The sequence below is a fragment of the Atractosteus spatula genome, chromosome 22 (assembly GCF_055471065.1).
Source record: "Atractosteus spatula isolate fAtrSpa1 chromosome 22, fAtrSpa1.hap1, whole genome shotgun sequence".
In the NCBI taxonomy this organism is placed as follows: Eukaryota; Metazoa; Chordata; class Actinopteri; order Semionotiformes; family Lepisosteidae; genus Atractosteus; species Atractosteus spatula.
This window is the reverse complement of record NC_142727.1, coordinates 7,855,874-7,874,136: the sequence shown is the minus strand read 5'-3', so window position 1 is coordinate 7,874,136 and position 18,263 is coordinate 7,855,874. Positions and strand designations below refer to the sequence as shown.

At 49.7% G+C, this 18,263-nt stretch overlaps 1 protein-coding gene across 3 annotated transcripts in view; it reads left to right on the top strand.

Annotated features, from left to right (window-relative positions):
• Positions 1–18,263, top strand: part of arhgef12b (Rho guanine nucleotide exchange factor 12b) — a 92,292-nt gene that overhangs the window by 52,189 nt on the left and 21,840 nt on the right. For all 3 annotated transcript variants that reach the window (XM_088939659.1, XM_088939658.1, XM_088939656.1), the window contains 16 exons: positions 901–950; positions 1,569–1,626; positions 2,146–2,342; positions 3,772–3,849; positions 5,202–5,321; positions 5,465–5,608; positions 6,692–6,826; positions 7,312–7,407; positions 8,096–8,206; positions 8,538–8,636; positions 11,507–11,549; positions 12,991–13,096; positions 14,877–15,014; positions 15,541–15,573; positions 16,839–16,956; positions 17,706–17,811. In XM_088939659.1, the coding sequence (XP_088795785.1) occupies positions 901–950; positions 1,569–1,626; positions 2,146–2,342; positions 3,772–3,849; positions 5,202–5,321; positions 5,465–5,608; positions 6,692–6,826; positions 7,312–7,407; positions 8,096–8,206; positions 8,538–8,636; positions 11,507–11,549; positions 12,991–13,096; positions 14,877–15,014; positions 15,541–15,573; positions 16,839–16,956; positions 17,706–17,811 (1,632 nt within the window). The remainder of the gene's footprint in view (positions 1–900; positions 951–1,568; positions 1,627–2,145; positions 2,343–3,771; positions 3,850–5,201; positions 5,322–5,464; positions 5,609–6,691; positions 6,827–7,311; positions 7,408–8,095; positions 8,207–8,537; positions 8,637–11,506; positions 11,550–12,990; positions 13,097–14,876; positions 15,015–15,540; positions 15,574–16,838; positions 16,957–17,705; positions 17,812–18,263) is intronic.

Sequence of the window (18,263 nt, the reverse complement as noted above, 5' to 3'; positions counted from 1 at the left end):
TCGTCTGTGACGACTGCTTCCCCACAGGAACATGCGGGTGCCGTCGCCCGCGCCCCCCCCCGTTACGCCGCACAGAGAACGGCGCTCTGGCTCTGCGCGGTGAGTGGCGGTAACGAACCCCTCCTTGCACGACCACCCCGCAAAGCCTCGCAAAGTTTCGTCCTGTGGATTTATTTCTGGAGCGATGAGTCAGACTTCAACAGGGTGGGGGAAAAAACAGAGAGCCAGCGATACAGAAATGCTGCTGGGTTTTCCCGTCCTGTTAAAAAAACCACTAGCGAATTCCAGGCCTCTCCAGGTGTGCTTCGTACAGGTATCTGCAGGCTCCGGGCCGGTTCCGTTCTGAACCGGTCTGCGATAACCGGGACTCCTGTTTCAATATCGGTTTTCATAGACGGGACACGCAGACTCAACGCTGGATTTCCGTGGCTTGTGGTTTTGAGGAAACCAGCCCCACTCTAGAAAAGAATGATATGATTGTGCTCCACATCGTTGAGCTAAAGAGAACCCGACTGTGTGTGATCAAGGATTTTACTGCTGCAAATGATGGAAGATTCCTACACATCTTCGAGAAGAATGATTGCAAGCTTTTCCCCCGTTATTCAGCTGTAAAAATAGGCCTATGCGAACTTAGCCTTAGCTACACCCAGCAGGAATTAAATTAACGGCACACTTTATTAGTGCTGAATAATAAATGGATTTGTCTTCCTTCTTTTGGAACAAGGGAATGCCTTCAGATTTATTTTTATGAGGGTTCTTTTCTAGTGCAGGTTAAGCTGTTTTCAGGAGCTCGTTTCAAGGGAAAAACAGGCTTGATCACATTGCCAGGTGAGTCTCTGTAGCACGACAGCAGTGCTACAACAGCCTGCAGCAAGGTGTAATTCTCTCTTTCTCCCCTAGATGGAGCTGCGATGCGTGCTGGCGTTCAGACAGGAGACAGAATCATTAAGGTGAGGTCAGGGCTGGGTTCCTGCGCTGCTGTGCACTGCTTCCCCGCTGACGTCGGTACCCTCTCACAGCTGTCTTAATATCCTGTGAGAAAGGCCTTGTGAGCCAGGCCCTGCTGGCCCAGAGCGAGCCTGTCGGGATGTGGACTGCTCTGCTGCACTTTCAGCCATCGGCACCTCTGTAGCGCAGCTTTTCTTTAAAGGTTCCCCCTCCTGATCTGGGAGGCGACGAGCGATTCGCTCTGCCCCCTGGTGGCGAGACGCGGAACTGCAGCCGCGCAGGCTTCACGCAAACACGCGCCGCCGTGATGTCTGTTGAGCAGAACGATGACGGATGTCTCTGCAGAGACTGGTTCACGGTTCCCTGCGTGACAACTGTAACGCCATCCTTGTGGTTTAATATCAGTGTGATTGAAAAGAAAACCTGCAAAGGCCTTTTCTGTTTTTCCTTCTAACCTGAACTACACGTGGCAGGAGCATCACAGTCCCCCTCACAGGACCTCTTCATTTTTTGCAGGGGTTTTAAGAATTCCTTAAAACAAATTCTGAGCGGAGTCTGCGCCGACTGCAGGTGGCGCTTGGTGTTTCGGTTTTGGTAATTGAGGAGCTGTTGTCTTTCAGGTGAATGGGACCCTGGTCACACATTCGAACCATGTGGAAGTTGTGAAGTTGATCAAATGTAAGTAGCGCAGCCCCGTTTGACTCTGTCCTGCCCGACCACCACTCGTTCTTACTGGCACAACGAGAGAAATAGCCTCTGACCACCTTATTGATTACTGTAGTATACGCTGCTGAGAGATCAGTGGACTTTAAAACGTTTTAGCATCTAATTGAGAAGAATTTCCTGAGGTTTCCTTATTCATCAGCTCTCTCGTCCCAACACTCACTTGATCTCCAGCCAGGCAGCTGTACTCAAGTGTCGTTCAGCACTTTAAAACAGATAAAGCTGGACACAGTGTTTCTCTGATTGATTGATGGCATTGGTTTCCTCTTGGCACAACAACCCTTTTAATTACAGCCCAGCAGCTGGATGGCAGCCTGAATCCGGAAGGTGAAATCTACACCCTGAAAAGCACGAACATTTGTTTCGTGACTGGGGAGTCCACGTTCTCCTCTGACAGGAAACGTGCTTTAGAATATGGGCTGTTGTTCTGAAAAAAGGATCTCTCATTAATCCAGAGTGTTTTTTCCTCTGCAGCGGGCTCCTATGTGGCCCTCACAGTCCTGGGGCGACCTCCCGGGTTACCCCAGATCCCCCTTACGGAGGTGGAGGGGGACGCCGGGCCGCTGGGCCAAGGGGGGTCCTCGGTCACCTCCCCACACTCCCCGGGACAGACGGCGGGGGAGCGCACCTCCAGCCCCTCGGACCGCATCACAGCCCCCGTGCCCGTCTGGGTAAGAGGCCCTCCGAGTCCGTTCGGCTTGTGGTTCTGCAGGGGCTGGGCCGGGCCCCGCTGGAGCACTGGCACAGGCGGGATTTCCCGAAGACTCGGAAAAATGCCCCCCCCCCCCCCCTTGGAGCGTCTCTGACGTCCTGGCTCTTGCTCCTGCGTTTCGGCTTCGGCGATTTTGCGTGACGCAACCAGATGGGGGCTCGGGGCATGCGGATACTGGGGAGAGGGAGTGCCCGCATGCTGTCGGGTCAGAGCCCCGAAACCGGATTTGGAGGAACGGTTCGGGAGCTGATCAGCTGTAGCGGCGAACTGGACTCTCCCCACCGGCACACGGCTCGGACTCCCCTCGCCCCCACCCCCTCCTCCGTGGCCTGGATCGATGCTTAATCCTCAAAGAGATTAAACATCCATCCAGCCCAGGTTTGACTAGGGCGTCTTGCGGCCCCCCGCGGAGGATAGACAAACTCAGGGTGTGCTTCCAATTCAATTCAATTCAATTCAGTTCAACTTTATTGTCATTATACTTACACAGGTGCATAGTCTAGTGAAAAGTGTTTCTCATTAGTCACTCAGGTGCAGTATATAAATAGAACAGAAGAGAAGACAATAGACAGTAACACAATAACAATAACAGTAACGTGTAATAACATAACGTAATCAAAACTGTGCAAAATCCGTAAACAAGGAAAGAATAAAACAGGACAAAAACAGTGCAAGGTAATTCGGGGAACAGTGCAAAAATAGTACGGTGATTAATAAATATTACAACTAATACAGTTTTACTGAGCTATCGAAGGGACAGTACAATTTCGGCTTACATTCGGTTGTCGTGTGTGTAGTGGTGTTGGAGTACAGTCCTTGTGGGACCACCCGCTGCAGTGCCTTATGGTGGGATGCGGTGCAGTTCCAGGCAGCAGTGATCGACCCTCAGCGGTGCAGTCACCACTGAGAGGAAACCGAAACGCAGGTCTGCAGTTTTTGGGATCAGGCGTCAAGATCATCATGTGAGCGAGGGGCATGCAGCACGAGTAGATTCCCATCTCTCGCCCTCACACAGTGGGGGATTGTGCTTCACACTGGATAGCAGGAAAGTTGTACCAGCTTCGGGATGCTGGTCTGCTCAGCTCTGATGTCAACAAGGTCGTGTCGCTTCTCCCAATCACTCTTCTGAATCTCTGAGGTTGTTTGCTGAAACATCCTGGTCGGAGATTTACATTAATACATTTTACAGCGTGGTTGTTGCAGAAATTCTTGGTGCAAAGTTAAGGTCATAAGAGGGTGGTTGGCAAGTTACATTTTGTTTGTGTCGTTGACTGTGCTGACTTTGTAATTGAAACCGTCTCAGAAAGGACATTATGAAAGAAAGATGGTTGTCATTGTGGGGTATTATATGAGAGAGATAAAACTCTGCTTCTTTTTTTTTTTTACAGGAAGAAAACAACATTGTGCACAACCAGAAGGTGGATATATTACAGAAGATGCTCTCCAAGGAACAGCAGGATTTACAGGTAAGGCTTTAATTGACAGGAGGGAGTGTCGGTTCTGGAATAAACTAGGCAAGTAATTTGTGCTGCTTGGTGTCACTCTGAGGTGAGTCAGGCCTCACCTTATTATGGTACATCAGGAAGGGAAGCGGGTTTAAGAGGTGGAGAGGGGGAGGTGTGAGGAATTTAACTTTCATCTCTGTGGGATTCAGCTGGAACCGTCTCTCCGAGGTGAATCTTGATGGCTTGGACCGTGCAGAGCAATTTCTGGAGAGTTAGCTGAGCGTAGGCTGTGGCGATAAGGAAGAGGGTTTTCCTGTGGCGATGTGGGCAGATAACTGACTACCAGCCCCACTTCCCTTGCTGGTGGCCCTCCCTGGGCTGGGCCGCAGGGAGGCGGCTGCTATTGTGGCCGCAACGCTGTGCGCGCGAGCCGCTGCGTGAGTCGGCTCTTCGCAAGCAGAACCAGAACCAAGCAGGCCTGGTGGGTCGGATCTGCAAAGGGCCTGGAAGGGAAAATCTTCTGCGCCCCCCCCCCCCCCCCCCTCCTCCAGCTGCAGCAGCCTCACTTCCTCCTCGCCTGTCAGCAAGAGAGCGTTTCTCACCGTGACGCAGTGCGGAGCTCTTGAACGAGGACACGGGAAGGCTGCTGAGGACAGTGGAGGAGCTTCAGTGGAAAAAGTACTTGTTCTGCTTCTGCTTCAGGTCTCCAGCTCCTGGCTGGCACATCTTAATCCCCTGGGGACTGTGACAGAGCTAGGTTCTGCCTGCTTTCATCTTCCTGTCGGTCTGTCTTCCTGCATTCTTGCCTGTGCATGTCTTTCTGTGTTTCCATTTGTCTTTATGTCTGCCTCCGTGCCTATCTGCGTGCAGTTAACGGATGTTGTATGTGCTGTGTTAAAAGTTCTGTATTTAGGTCCAGACCTGACTTTCTGACTTTCACCTCCATCCCTGTCGGCTCCTGTAGCTTCTCTTCTCCTTTATCTCTGTCAGTCTGCTTGAGCCGTGTGACCAGAGCCTGCAACCCAGGTTTTTTGAGGTGCCTGAAGAAGAGGACCAGAAGTTTTTAAGGATAAAGGATTATCTCTCTCCCATTTCAGCCCTTCTATAGTGCAGTAGCTCGGAGTCATCTTGAAAGAGACCGTTTGGCAAAATATCCTTTTTTTTAGGAAAAAAAGGTGGAGGCAGTTGCGTTTCCACATGTCGCGGTGGTGGCTGGGAGCAAGGAGACAAGACCTCTGTCGTAGCGAACCCACTGCAGCTGAATGCCAGGAGGGGGCTTGCAGTGTTATTCGTCCTGCTGGGGTCTTGAAATCAGTGCGGGTCAGAGGTGGCGCCGTTCACATCAACCCCTTCTCCCTCTGTTTGGCCCCTAGGCGATGAAGGAAGAGTACAGCCGAAACCCCACACCTAAACTACTGAAGGAGATCCAGGAAGCCAAGAAGCACATTCCTCAACTGCAGGTGCAGCTCAGCAAGGCGACGGGCGGAGTGCAGGTAGGCTCGCAAGGCAGCCCCGGCGTCGCCGCGCGGTGGTCCGGACAGGGTCCGAAAGCCCCTAGCCGCCGCTGCGATTCCGGCGGGTTCCGATGCCCGTGTCTGGGCGGTCCGGCTTGAGGCAGGCTGTGTTGGTGTTGCAGGACGGGCCGCTCCCCTCCAGGCTGCCCTCGGACGCCCTGCAGATCAGCGAAGGGGAGGACGGGGCGGCGGACGCGGACCAGGGCCTCTCCCCGCGGGGCGACGGCGCAGTGGACAGCCCCCGGCCCAACAGCACAGCCCCCAGCGTGAGTGTCGGCTCAGTTCGGTGAAAGTTGGAGACGAGTTCAATTTCCCCACAGAGTCCAGCCATGGTCACTCTATGTTATTACCATGAATGACCATTAGCAAAAATATTTCCGCTTATGGCACAGTGGCTATTCCTGATAATGTTACCCTTCTTTTCAGTTACTCCTGAGTTAAGTTCTGACACATCACATGCAGCAGGTGTCTGTTTAAAATGCAAAAAGTAAGGTCAGGAGTAAGGACTCCCAGGCCAGGGTCAGATTTCTACAGTGGGGAGCCTCTTCTTCTCAAGGTCAAAACGGCAGTCCGTCCTTTCCTCTTTTTTAAAATGTTTACACCGCAGTGTTAGCTTGAGACACTACGGAGTGCTTCAGCCAGAGCTTCAAAACTCCTTCTGCTGCTGCTGATTCAGCGATTTTCCTGTGCGCCACCAGACCCGTTTACTGTCAATTTCAGGGAAACTCTAAAAGGGAAGCATCCAGAGAGAAATTCACACACTGTATAAATCATTTCACTCTGACCACTTTTTTTTCAGATCCTCATTATGTTAATTTTTCAGTGTCAAAAGGCTGTTGTTCACACATACGGCATTTACTTTTCAGAAGAGCCGAACGGTAAGAAGAATCCAGCTGCCACATTCCTGCCGGATTCGGTCATGTTTGGTTCTCCCTTCCTCCCCTTTTAATAAATAGTGAGGATAAAAGTATGCTTTTTAGTAAGAGTTTAGTTCAGGATTGAGGAAGTGGATCAGATAGTAGTGTGCTCGACGTGTCAGGAGTCCTCTTTCAGGCCATTCAGCTAATGCAGCCTCATTATAATGCTGTCCAGCGCAGAGAGGTTTTAATCCTCGTTGTCTTCTGCCCAGAGGCACAGGAGAAGTGCTCACTCGAGCTGAAGCGCTCCCCTCTCTCAGAGACGAGTGGCATTTTTACAAAGCTGTAATTAGTTCAGCGTTTAGAGTATCATCTCCTCATATGAAGATGAGATGGTATTCTAAAATGTTTTTCCCCCTGCATGCTGCAGGCGGTCTCCTGTGGCGTGCGGTGATGGAGCCGCAGCGGTAGCCGATCTGTTCTGTGTTGCAGATCTCGTCCAGCCTGCACTCCGCCTTCACGGACAGCCAGTGCCAAAGAGACACGCCCTGCCACAGCCCAAAGACCGCGCCCAGGGAGGGGCTCAACTCCTTCGAGTCGCCGGAGGCCGAGGACACGCCCGACCCGGTGAGATTCCAGGGTCCCGTCCTGCGCTTGTCTTTGCATCCCAGTTCGGTTCCGCAGGAATTTCCAGTGTGACCTGGAGGGATCCGTGTGTGTAAAACGAGCCTGTCTGGAGCAGCGACTGTCACACCAGTGCAGTGCAGAAACCACTGGGCATGACCTGGCTTCATTTCTTTTACCGTCTTAGCCCTAACAGCAGTCTTGTTCCCTGACGTCTTCTTTCTCCTAGGCACACTGCGTCTCCATCCTTACTGTTTCAGGAGAGAAACCAGGAGGCTGTCCACTAGAACAACCTGCAACGTAATGTGTTCATGATACAACTAATGCTTGTTTTACCAAAGTCGTGTTTCTGGAGAAAGACCTTCTCCCAGTTAGACTCAATCGCAAATAAAGGGGCCTGTAAATGGGTTTGAAAGCCCGCAGACGGAGAGATGTTGGCGAGGGGAGACAGGAAGGGGGAGGTCTGACAGTCTTGTGCTTCCTGGCAGGACTCCCACTCCCAGTCCAGCATCGGCAGCCCCTCGTCTCGCCTGGCCTCTCAGATTATCGGAGCCGAGGACGACTACTTTGAAACGGAGGATCAGGTAAGAACATAAGAACATAGGAGGAAGTTTGTTGTTAGATTAATCTAAGCAACTCTTCCAGCTGTGTCTTGAAAGATACCAGGGTACTGGCTTCAACCACATGGCTGGGTAGCTTGTTCCATTCTCCCAGCACCACTTCGGATAAAGCCGTGCCTGCAAAAGCCTCACACTGAGCTGTTAGAATGTCAGGAGTGAGATTTGAACCTGACCTTCCTTCTCGTGTTGAACACATTGCTGTTTAGTTTCACCAGCTACCTGGGATGGGTCACGTCTGCAGTCAGGGAGTAACTGTAAAGTGCAGTCCCACAATTCCTTTTTTAATTTAGTTGTGCATGAGAGCGAGCAACCATGTGGGGGTGTTCTCCAAGTGGATTGCGTTGTGAGGTTTGCACCTCGGTCGCTCCAGTCTGAAACCCACATTCAAGCAGTGCAGTTACAATGCTGTGGGATATAGGTGGGGGACATTGAAGACCCACGTCAGACTCCAGGCTGCATGCCCAGTCCACTGTATCTAAAGCTGATGAGGCTCTGGAATCAATAAGCCATGAGAGAAGAGTGGAGTGGGATGAGTGGACTTTTTTTTGGTTAAGTTCCTCACTCCTCCTGCCCAGAAAGAAGGCGGATCCCTCACACCCAGTCCGGATTTGGGCTCCTGACAGTCGGCTGTGCTCTTGTCCTCTCTCTGCAGATCAATGGCCAGTGCAGCTGCTTCCAGAGCATGGAGCTGCTCAAGTCCCGGCCGGCGCACCTGGCCGCCTTCCTCCACCACGTCGTCTCGCAGTTCGACCCCGCGCCGCTGGTCAGTGCTCGCTGAGTTACCCCAGATAGTTTTAGAGTGCAAGTTCAGTAAAGCCTGATGGCACCTTGAGGACTTTTTTTACAGTTTTTTAAGGTGGTTCTGTTTGTTTGGCGTTTCCTGTGCTTGGCTTTGATCGTGCTGACTTGTGTTTTCATTCTTTACAAAACGCTTTAAGTGTTGCATAGAAGATTTTCTTTCGTTTATGGTGAGATTGCTGAGCATGTTTGATTCTAGCCTCGGTGAGGTTTTGGGTCAGGTATGCTTTGCAATTGCTCTCAGTGAGCAGAGGAACTCCTCTGTCCTGTCTGACTCCATCCTCTGTCCCACTCAGCTGTGCTACCTCTACGCTGACCTCTACAAGCAGACCAACTCCAAAGAGACCCGTCGCATCTTCATGGACTTCCACACCTTCTTCATGGACAGAGGGGCGGTGAGTAACGCCGGCAGTGCCCCGTCTCCTTATAATCGGACCAGAAGCCCCCCGAAGACAGCTTTCCCTTCCTGCAGCAGCCCCTTGTCTCTTGCAGCTCGGCTTGTGTTACAGAAGATAAGTCCTTGAAGAAAAGCCTCTTCCTGTGTCTGGTGCACGCAGAACGCTTGTCTCCCTCTGAGGGTTTTATCTGCAGCTGAAAATGGTCAGAGCAAAAGCACCATCCCAGCGTGGGGAGAAACGAGCAAGGCCTAATGACTCGTGGTCTGGGCCATGCCTGGCTGCAGCCTGCAGAGCTAATTAGCGGCTCTCCGGTTGTTGTTATGCCACGGGGAGGGTGGGCACTCGGCAGCCTGTTAGCGCCTGATCTCCCACGGGTCTCCTCCTCCTGCAGAGGCGTGGACAGGGTCCTTCTGGACCTCGCTCAAGGTCGGAGGCTGATGCCCGGATTCAGCGAGTGCCGAGTCCCTGGCCAGGACAGCCGCCGGAGCGCGTGCGCAGGGGATTTCCTCCACGCTGCAGCACTCGTGATAGAGCCGGCGGGTCAAAGCCCATCCTGCTCTCGCGCTGAGAAGCATGCTCAGCCGCCCCGCCCCTGTCCCGCCTGCACCCCCCCGGCAACGAAGAACCACACAGATCCACCTCCGAGGAGCGGAGCTCATGCTCGTGTCTCTGAGCCCGTCAGACGCAGCTCTGAGAGCGTCTGTGTGTGTGCGAGGAAGATAAAGGGATTAGCCTCCTTTGCTCTCAGGTTATTTATCTGGCCTCCCTGTGATTTTGCCATTCCGACTCCACAGTGCTGCTGCAGAACTCCCGTGCTTTGGTGGAAATTTAGTTAATGAACCCAAACCACCCTGTGAAGAGACGCAGCTGTGCTGGGCTGTGCTCGCAGGCAGGCAGAAATCAGCTCAATAAAATGAGACCAGCTGGAAGGTTACCCTTAACCACAGAATGATCGTCAGCCCCACCCGTGGTCTAAATTGAAATCTCCTTCACGCTTATCAGTTAATTGGAGATGCCTTTGAGTTCATGTGTGTTTGTGCAAGAGAACAAGCCAAAATAAAATATGTTGAAGATGGCAGCGGAAATCTTGCAGGCCGAGAGCATCTGTAGCGAGAAGCCCAAGCACCCAGCAGTCTTGTCAGAGAAATTATTGACCTTCAGCATTGTAACTTGCAACACTGGGTTTATTAGCCAAATTTTGTCTTCCGAATTTCTTCACAGCTAGTAATGTTGACCTGTGTATTTTCATCAACAGCACCCAGACCGCATAGCCCTGTGATAAACCGTGTAGCCCTGAAAGTTTCCTGACAAGTAATGGGATGTGACAAGAGTCTGTTGATCAGAGATTATTCCCACGACAGGTTCTGGGTTTTTTTTAGGCTGGGTCTCATCCTCATTAATGGAAAGCACAGCAGTCCGATTAGCCTGGGGCGGTGTGACTTGGAAGATTCATTGTCTGGCTTCTTCTGGGCACAGTGGGGCGGCTCAGAGTTCAGTGGCTGGGCAATACGGCAATACCTGTACTCTCAGGACAGCGCTTGGAAAATTTAATACATAATCACTGCCAGCGTGGCTGAAAAACGTTCAAACTTTTTTTGTTATTTTTCCTTAGCCACTCATTTCCACCGATCGAAGGAGCAAGTTGCCTTTTTTGGGGTTTTTTTAAAGGACCTTTTGTGGTTGTTCCTTTAAAACGGGACATTTGGATTATCAAATTTATTCCGAGACATTGACTCTGAAAGATTTGATTATTTCGGAGGAGTAGTTTGCCGAAGAGGAAATGTTCTGTTTTGACTTCTGAATAGGATTTATTGAAGGGGCCCAAACTTCTGAAGAAACAAGGATCATCAGTTCATTATTCTAACACCTCTCTTCCCAAACTGTATTTTTTCAAATGGTCTTTTCTTCTTTATTCTAAAAAAATCTCTTCTTTAACTTGTTTTGCCAACTCTGACAGCAGTAATAAGAAATCAAGTTTGTTTATATAAATTACTGACTTGCAAAAAGATAAGTCACTTGTTCAAGTAGGTAGATGTGTCAGCATGCGTAGACTGCAAAGGAACTGGTAAAGGTTTATTCCATGCTGAAAGGAAAAGAAGAGACACAACATTTTCGCTGTAGAGCCTTCTTCAGGTGTAAATTACCTGTTGTTGCTCATATAAGCTCTGGTAAAAGAATAAACACTATAAAAATATTTACCACCACATTATTTTGTCTACAAAACTCTGAAGTAACTCAATCTATTTTTTCTTCATATTCCTCTGTATTTAATCATTCATAATGCATTTGTCATTTGTTTAGAGATGCAGTTTTTCTTCTATAGTCAGGTTTCACAATACTACTTAATAGGAACAGGTGTTAAATAAGACTATAGTGCTTCACCTTTACTGACTCACCTTAAATGATGGTTCTTGAGGAATAAATGCGTTTGGGCAGCCCTGGAATGTACAGTAAGGAGTACTAATATATGGTAAGTCGGGAAAAATCCCTTCTGTAAACAGGATGGTTATCGTATTGTGATCTTCATTGCCGAAAACATCTGGAGTCAGAATCTCCTCTTTTACAAAAGTATTTCAGAACTACTGTTTGCCTTTTGGTTCATACATCTTTATCTGAGTGCTGCAGGAAGAACAGCTGAAAAGCTCAGACTCTTCCCTCAGAAAACTGAAGACTTTATGCTGAAATGAGCTTGTGAACCTGATTGCTGATCAGAAGTTCTAGTTCTCAGGAGTTTGGACTTGATATTTTCGATCGTTTCCTGGCTTATTTTCCTTGCGTGTGCTTGTGCTGACAAGCTCTGCATTATGAGACAAGATTGGAAACACCTGTTGCCTGTTGCTCATTTTGGACATATTCCTTATCCACAGAATCTGAAGGTTGCTGTGCCCGAGTCCATCTCCACAGAACTCGGTAAGCAGACCTCTTCTAAAAATGTGTGATTTTTTTTGACAAAAACCTCTTCTGGTGCAGCTGTGAAAATCGACCCCAAATTAGTTGTGATTAGTGTAGAATGTAGATAGTGTAGAATCTACGATAAAACTAAATTGGCTTTGAAATCTTTTCGGTTTGAGATGTGGAGAAGAGATGCTTACGAAACATTTTTTTTTATGATGAATTTTTCAAAAACCCTGCATCCCAAACCTCCCTCCTTTTGTCCTGGTCTTCTGGCATTGAAATTGAAATGAGTACTTGGCTTATTTTATCTGAGAAAGCGAAAGAGAAAGAGGGTCACCAGTGGTCTGGCCAGAGGCACAGCTTCCCTGTTGACAGCTTCCTTCCCCTTTGAAGTCATTAACCTCAGAAGAGCCTTGAAACCTCACCCATGATCTCATTTCCTGTTGGGACCAATTAGTTTGTCTCATGGCTGTAACCACACTCCGAGTTAACTGAAATGAGATAGGCGAGAGGGGTTCAAGATATTTGTGGGATAATTAATGCATTCAAAGTCATATATTTTGAAACACGGAGTCCTTGACGGCCAGTTTCATAGCTGTCTGCTTTGCTGAAAGGTCTGGTTTAGGTACCTCGGAAGGGCTACGGTAGGAGAGTAAATCTCCACCTAGCACATAACACCAGCATGTGTGCTGTGGGTCCTTCTGGGTCCTTGGACAAGTTTTCTGAAAAAAATTAGTCTGTTGGCTGTGCCGATGAACGCATTAGGCCAAAAACCCACTGAAGCTCAGCAGGTGTGAGCCTGGTCAGTACCTGGATGGGAGACCTCCTGGGAAAAACTAAGGTTGCTGCTGGAAGAGGTGTTAGTGGGGCCAGCAGGGGGCACTCATCCTGCAGTCCATGTGGGTCCTAATGCCCCAGTATAGTGATGGGGACACTAGACTGTAAACAGGCACCGTCCTTTGGATGAGACGTAAAACCGAGGTCCTGACTCCCTGTGGTCATTAAAAATCCCAGGGCATTTCTCGAAAAGAGTAGGGGTGTAACCCTGGCGTCCTGGCCAAATTTCCCATTGGCCCTTACCAATCATGGCCTCCTAATAATGCCCATCTATGAATTGGCTTCATTACTCTGCTCTCCTCCCCACTGAGAGCTGATGTGTGGTGAGCGTTCTGGCGCACTGTGGCTGCCGTCGCACCATCCAGGTGGGGCTGCACATTGGTGGTGGTGGAGGGGATCCCCATTACCTGTAAAGCGCTTTGAGTGGAGTGTCCAGAAAAGCGCTATATAAATGTAAGCAATTATTATTATTATTATTATTATTAAATCATGCTTTGCCTTACGCTGTGTTGGTTTTACTTGAAGAAGTCAGTAAAATGATGCAGCACCCTGCTGCTGTGTTAGTCACTCTTTCTCCCCTGACCTTTGACCCTTGATCCTATCTTGCATGTGGACACAGAGCGGCGGCGGCCGGAGTTGATCCCAGAGGACCTGCACAGGCAGTATGTCCAGGTGATGCAGGACACGCTACTGCCGGACATTCAGAAGAACCTAGAAGACTTCAGGTGAGACCCACTTGGGCAGCGGTAGTTGATCGGGGGTTTTAATCATGGCCTTTGTTTTTAATCTGTTAATCTTGCCATCCGGCAAAGATGGAGTGATGGATTGGGTTGGATGGGCAATGCATTGCCCATTGAAATACTGTTGTAGCGTTTGGACTTAAACATTGTCCTCTAGTGGCCAGTTTGTGTTCATTTGGAGATTGAAAGGAGAGGCAGTTAGAAAGGTTTCCCTGTGAGTGCATAAAGGTCTCCCCTGGTTCACCCCAAGGTGTCTCGTGATTTTTCAGGGTTGCCCGTGGGCTGGGCTTTTGGATTTGATAAAGGACATTGCTATAAAATCATGGGATTGATAAATGCGGCCTTGGGAGCTGTTACACCTTTCATTTTGTCTTTTGTAAAGGGGAATGGAAATGAATACTTTCAGCCAGGGTGTGAAAAAATTTAATATTTGGACACCGACAGCATCTTTAGAGTGTTGCGACAGTAAAAGAGCGGCAGAGAGGCATTCCCTTCCTCCAGCCGTAAGCGATTTCACAGGGGATTATCCCGGCCCTCCGAGAGCAGGACGCTGCTGATCCTCTTACGGAGCGATGCGACACCATCTCCCACTGGGATGACGGAAAGGGCATCCAGCTCTCCTCTGGAATTGCTCCCTGATTTCCTCAGCCCGACATGCTTGTCTCCTTTCTGTCAGTTCGGATTTGGGATGGTTTTGTTATTTAATCCGGGGGGGGGGGGCGGGAGCCGGAAAGGGGGTGTGAAAGATGTTGGTCCTGGGAGGTGGTGATAAGGACCTGTAAGGCGACAGCCGTCAGTCAGATTCAAGCCCCGCCCGCTCGGGCCTGTGCCCCGCTGGCTGGCGGATGAACGCGGAAAAAAACGCGTCCGGGTCTGAATAACGCGTGCGGCTTCGCACCTTCGACCCGCTGCCTCTCTGCGTCCAGGACGGGAAACCTGTTTGGGCCCGTGCGGGTGTAAATCTGTCAGGAAACAGACGGTTTCTAGAATCCGGGGAGTGGGCGTGCACGAGGTCCTCTTCCCCAGGGAGAAGTATTTCACAGGGCTGATGTTGTTACGGATAGGGGTTACGAAACTAGAGAAATATCAGAAATCATTCAGTTCGTAAATTAAATCATTCTAAGGTCTGGCTTGTAAAGATTTTGCCAAGGACGTTCTGCTGTGGTTGGTATAATTACAGACACCTGAGATTCTCAGTTTAAGTGAAAAGAGTAAAAATTCAGGCACTCTGGATTAAACAAGTGTGTATTAACAATGACGACATAAACATACCAGCACACAAACTTTCAAATAAGGTGTACCAGAGGCCTAACGTCCTAACCATGAAGAAAACCCCCAGAATGCCATCAAATATTTTACTCATATTTAAACTTGGCTCTTGTTGTTTTGTTGTCTCCTCCTCCCTGCTTGTTTTTATAACCTGTTCTTGGACTCTTCATTGACCCTTAATCACTTCCGAAGAACTTAATTAGCTAAGGTAAACCAAGATAAACTCTACGATTGCTTTGATCACTGAATCCTTCACCCCTACATCTCAGCAGACATCCCCTTGCTTTGAAGCTGGAAATGTTGACACTAGCCAGTTGTTCCCCATTGTATCTAGATTCTTCATAAGAATATTTCTCCATTTCTGCAAAAAAGCTTCTCGTTTTGCCCCGCCGTGTTCGAATCCCTGCTAGCGCCCTTGGAGGCTCTGTGAAAGTGTGGGTGGGAGGCAGCGCTGTGACTGACTCCGGCGCCTGCGTGCGTGTGTGTGTCTGTGCAGACAGAAGCGCAGCATGGGGCTAACGGTGGCTGAGAATGACCTGACCAAGCTGGACACAGAGCGTATGAGGGACCGCGTCGCGCTGGAGAAGGAGCGGACCTGCGCCGAGCACATCATCTCCAAGATCGAGGATGTCCTGTGAGTCCACGGTGCCTGAAAACTAGCGTGACCTGATGTGCGCGCACACCAGCTCATTCTGGCATACAGCAGGTTATACTATACACATCCAGGTCAGCCGGTCTCCACGGCAACACTGTGCCCCTGTTGCCGGGGCGATGCCTTTCTCTCCCAGCCTAAGGTCCATTCAGCCTTACGGACACACATCAGCTCACACTACACCTGCCCAATCACTGGTCCAAGTCATGTAACTGGTGGATGGCCTGGCTGTGAAAGTGAAAACAAGTTTGAAAACAGATTTGTGCAGACACTTTAGAATTTAGCTGAGGTGCTCTAATCTCTTACTGTTGATCTGGTGAGATCACTGCAGTGTTCGTGAGTTTTCTGGTGATAAACCCGTTTTTGGCTGTGTGCCTATAGAGCACTCTGACTCCGAAGAGATTTTTTGAACTGCCAACATAAATGTCAATAAATAATAAGCGTGAGAATGCCAATGCTATTTTAATTCCCAGGGAAAAGTTTTTCAACCCTGTGTTTTTCATTCCAGACTAACATCGCAGCCTACAGAAGAGGAGAAGTGGTGAGGACAACCTTTGTCTACTATGACACAGCCTTGACATCTTGTGCAACATTAGAATCTTATAATTTTCGATTTCTACACCTCCTCACAGTAAAAAAAAAAAAAGAGTAGCTAAAACTCTTTGGCTTCGCAATACTGCTGACTGAAGAATGTATATGATTGCACCAGTTCACATTTTACCCCAAACCTTACGTAGGAATGATTTTAATGCTTGCGTAGCTCTGCATTCACTTTTTTTTTGTGAACTGTAGTATCAAAATTCTTAATGCAGTAAAAACAAAAATCCATCCCCAAGTAGTGTTAATACCGTATATATACCTTAGTCAGGGCATTTATATATTATTAAGCCAGGTAGGGTTGATGGTTATATTTATTTAGATATATCTATATGAATGAGCTAGGTGCGGGTTATTCCTATATTTATCTATATTTCTAACCTGGTGGGGGTTAGCATTCTTCTAACATTCAGTGATCGATAATTTTTTTCTCAAGCCTTAAAAGAAGGTTTTAATTCTTACTTATCACACATCTTTGGTCCTTGAGGGCTGGCAGATGCCCCTAATGGGATCTCCGCAGTCCTGAGTGTAACCAGTCACCCGCGGGGGCTCAGGCACCAGTCCAATCAAGTGCATCAGTGCCCACGTGCTGGGCCTGTTTTAGTGTTTAGTTTGGCTCCACCTAGTGGACGATTGTGGGACCTGGGAGAATGTATCGGCTTCAGCCCTTGAACCTGAACATGCAATTTAAACAGCGAGACCTGACACGCTGCAGTTGCCCCGGTCTGTGCCTGTGGTGCATTTACATCAGCCCCAAGGTAGGATTGTGCTGCTCCTCGGCTGCTGATGTCCTATCCGCTGATGTCCTATTCCGTCCTTCGGATGAGACGTAAAACCGAGGTCCTGACTCTCTGTGGTCATTAAGAATCCCAGGGCGTTTCTCGTAAAGAGTAGGGGTGTAACCCCGGCGTCCTGGCCAAATTTCCCATTGGCCCTTACCAATCATGGCCTCCTAATAATCCCCCTCTATGAATTGGCTTCATTACTCTGCTCTCCTCCCCACTGATAGCTGATGTGTGGTGAGCGTTCTGGCGCACTATGGCTGCCGTCGCATCATCCAGATGGGGCTGCACATTGGTGGTGTTGGAGGGGATCCCCATTACCTGTAAAGCGCTTTGAGTGGAGTGTCCAGAAAAGCGCTATATAAGTGTAAGTAATTATTATTATTATTATCCCTCCCTCTCGGTCTCTACCCACTCTCCCTGCCAGCACCACCATGCAGTACGTCATCCTCAGCTACATGAAGCATCTGGGGGTGAAAGTGAAGGAGCCGCGCATCCTGGAGCAGAAGCGGGTCCGCATCGGCGCCTTCCTCCCTAAAATCAAGGTACGGGTGCTCCCTGCTCCCTCGCGATCCCAGGAATCTCCCAGTCCCTGATCATCACAGGGAGCAGGAACGGATTGGTCTTGGGCTAAGCAGTCCAGTCATGGACATAAGAGTTTTCTGACTGGGGAAAGAGGGGCAGGTGAGAGGCAGGTGATGGGGTGTGACTGGGGTACGAGGGGCAGGTGAGGGGGTGTGACTGGGGTACGAGGGGCAGGTGAGGGGGTGTGACTGGGGTACGAGGGACAGGTGAGGGGGTGTGACTGGGGTACGAGGGACAGGTGAGGGGGTGTGACTGGGGAATGAGGGGCAGGTGAGGGGGTGTGACTGGGGTACGAGGGACAGGTGAGGGGGTGTGACTGGGGTACGAGGGATAGATGGGGGGTGTGACTGGGATACGAGGGGCAGGTGAGGGGGTGTGACTGGGGTACGAGGGATAGATGGGGGGTGTGACTGGGATATGAGGGGCAGGTGAGGGGGTGTGACTGGGGTACGAGGGGCAGATGGGGGGGTGTGACTGGGGAATGAGGGGCAGGTGAGGGGGTGTGACTGGGGTACGAGGGATAGATGGGGGGTGTGACTGGGGTACGAGGGGTAGATGGTTGGTATTCTTGAGCAGTGTGTTTGCAACGTATGAAGAATAAGACCCTTCGTACCAGGCGCAGAGTGTCTGCAGAGAAAGCCGTGACTTTTGCTGAACCCGAGTGCTCTGCGCACACTGGTGAAGTGACTGTGTTCTGTATTGGGAGCAGAAAAGCATCAGGACAGAGAAGGAGGGAGAGGAGAAGGTGAAGAAACCACGTTTTCCCAGCATCCTCGGCCCGCCCCGCCGGCCCAGCCGTCAAGACAGCATGGCCAGTGAGTGTCTCCCTCCCTCGGCTCCGCAGTTATCGCGCTGTCAGCTGTGCCAGTTTGGGTTACCTTTAAGAACATACGAATGTAAGAAAGGTTACAAACGAGAGAGGTCTGTAGCTGTTAATTTATTCCAGGATCTCATCCAGACATTTTGAGAAAAAAGCCAGGGTGAGCTTTAACATCTTGGCTCGTACCCAATCTGTTCCACACTCCCACCCACCCTTTGGGTAAAGAAGTGTCAACCATTTTTTTGGTTTACAAGTTTCCACTTGTGATTGATGTTCCCTTCCATATCTTTTCAGAAGAAAGAAATAGTTTCTGATTTCCAAGATGAATCAGTGCTTGTTGTTAAGAGTTAGTTGGGTTCATTTGCTGTGGATTCTGCTGTTGGTGAACAGACAAGTGATGTTTGTTGCAGCCATTCTCCCAAATACTGTCAAAGCTGCAGCTAATGT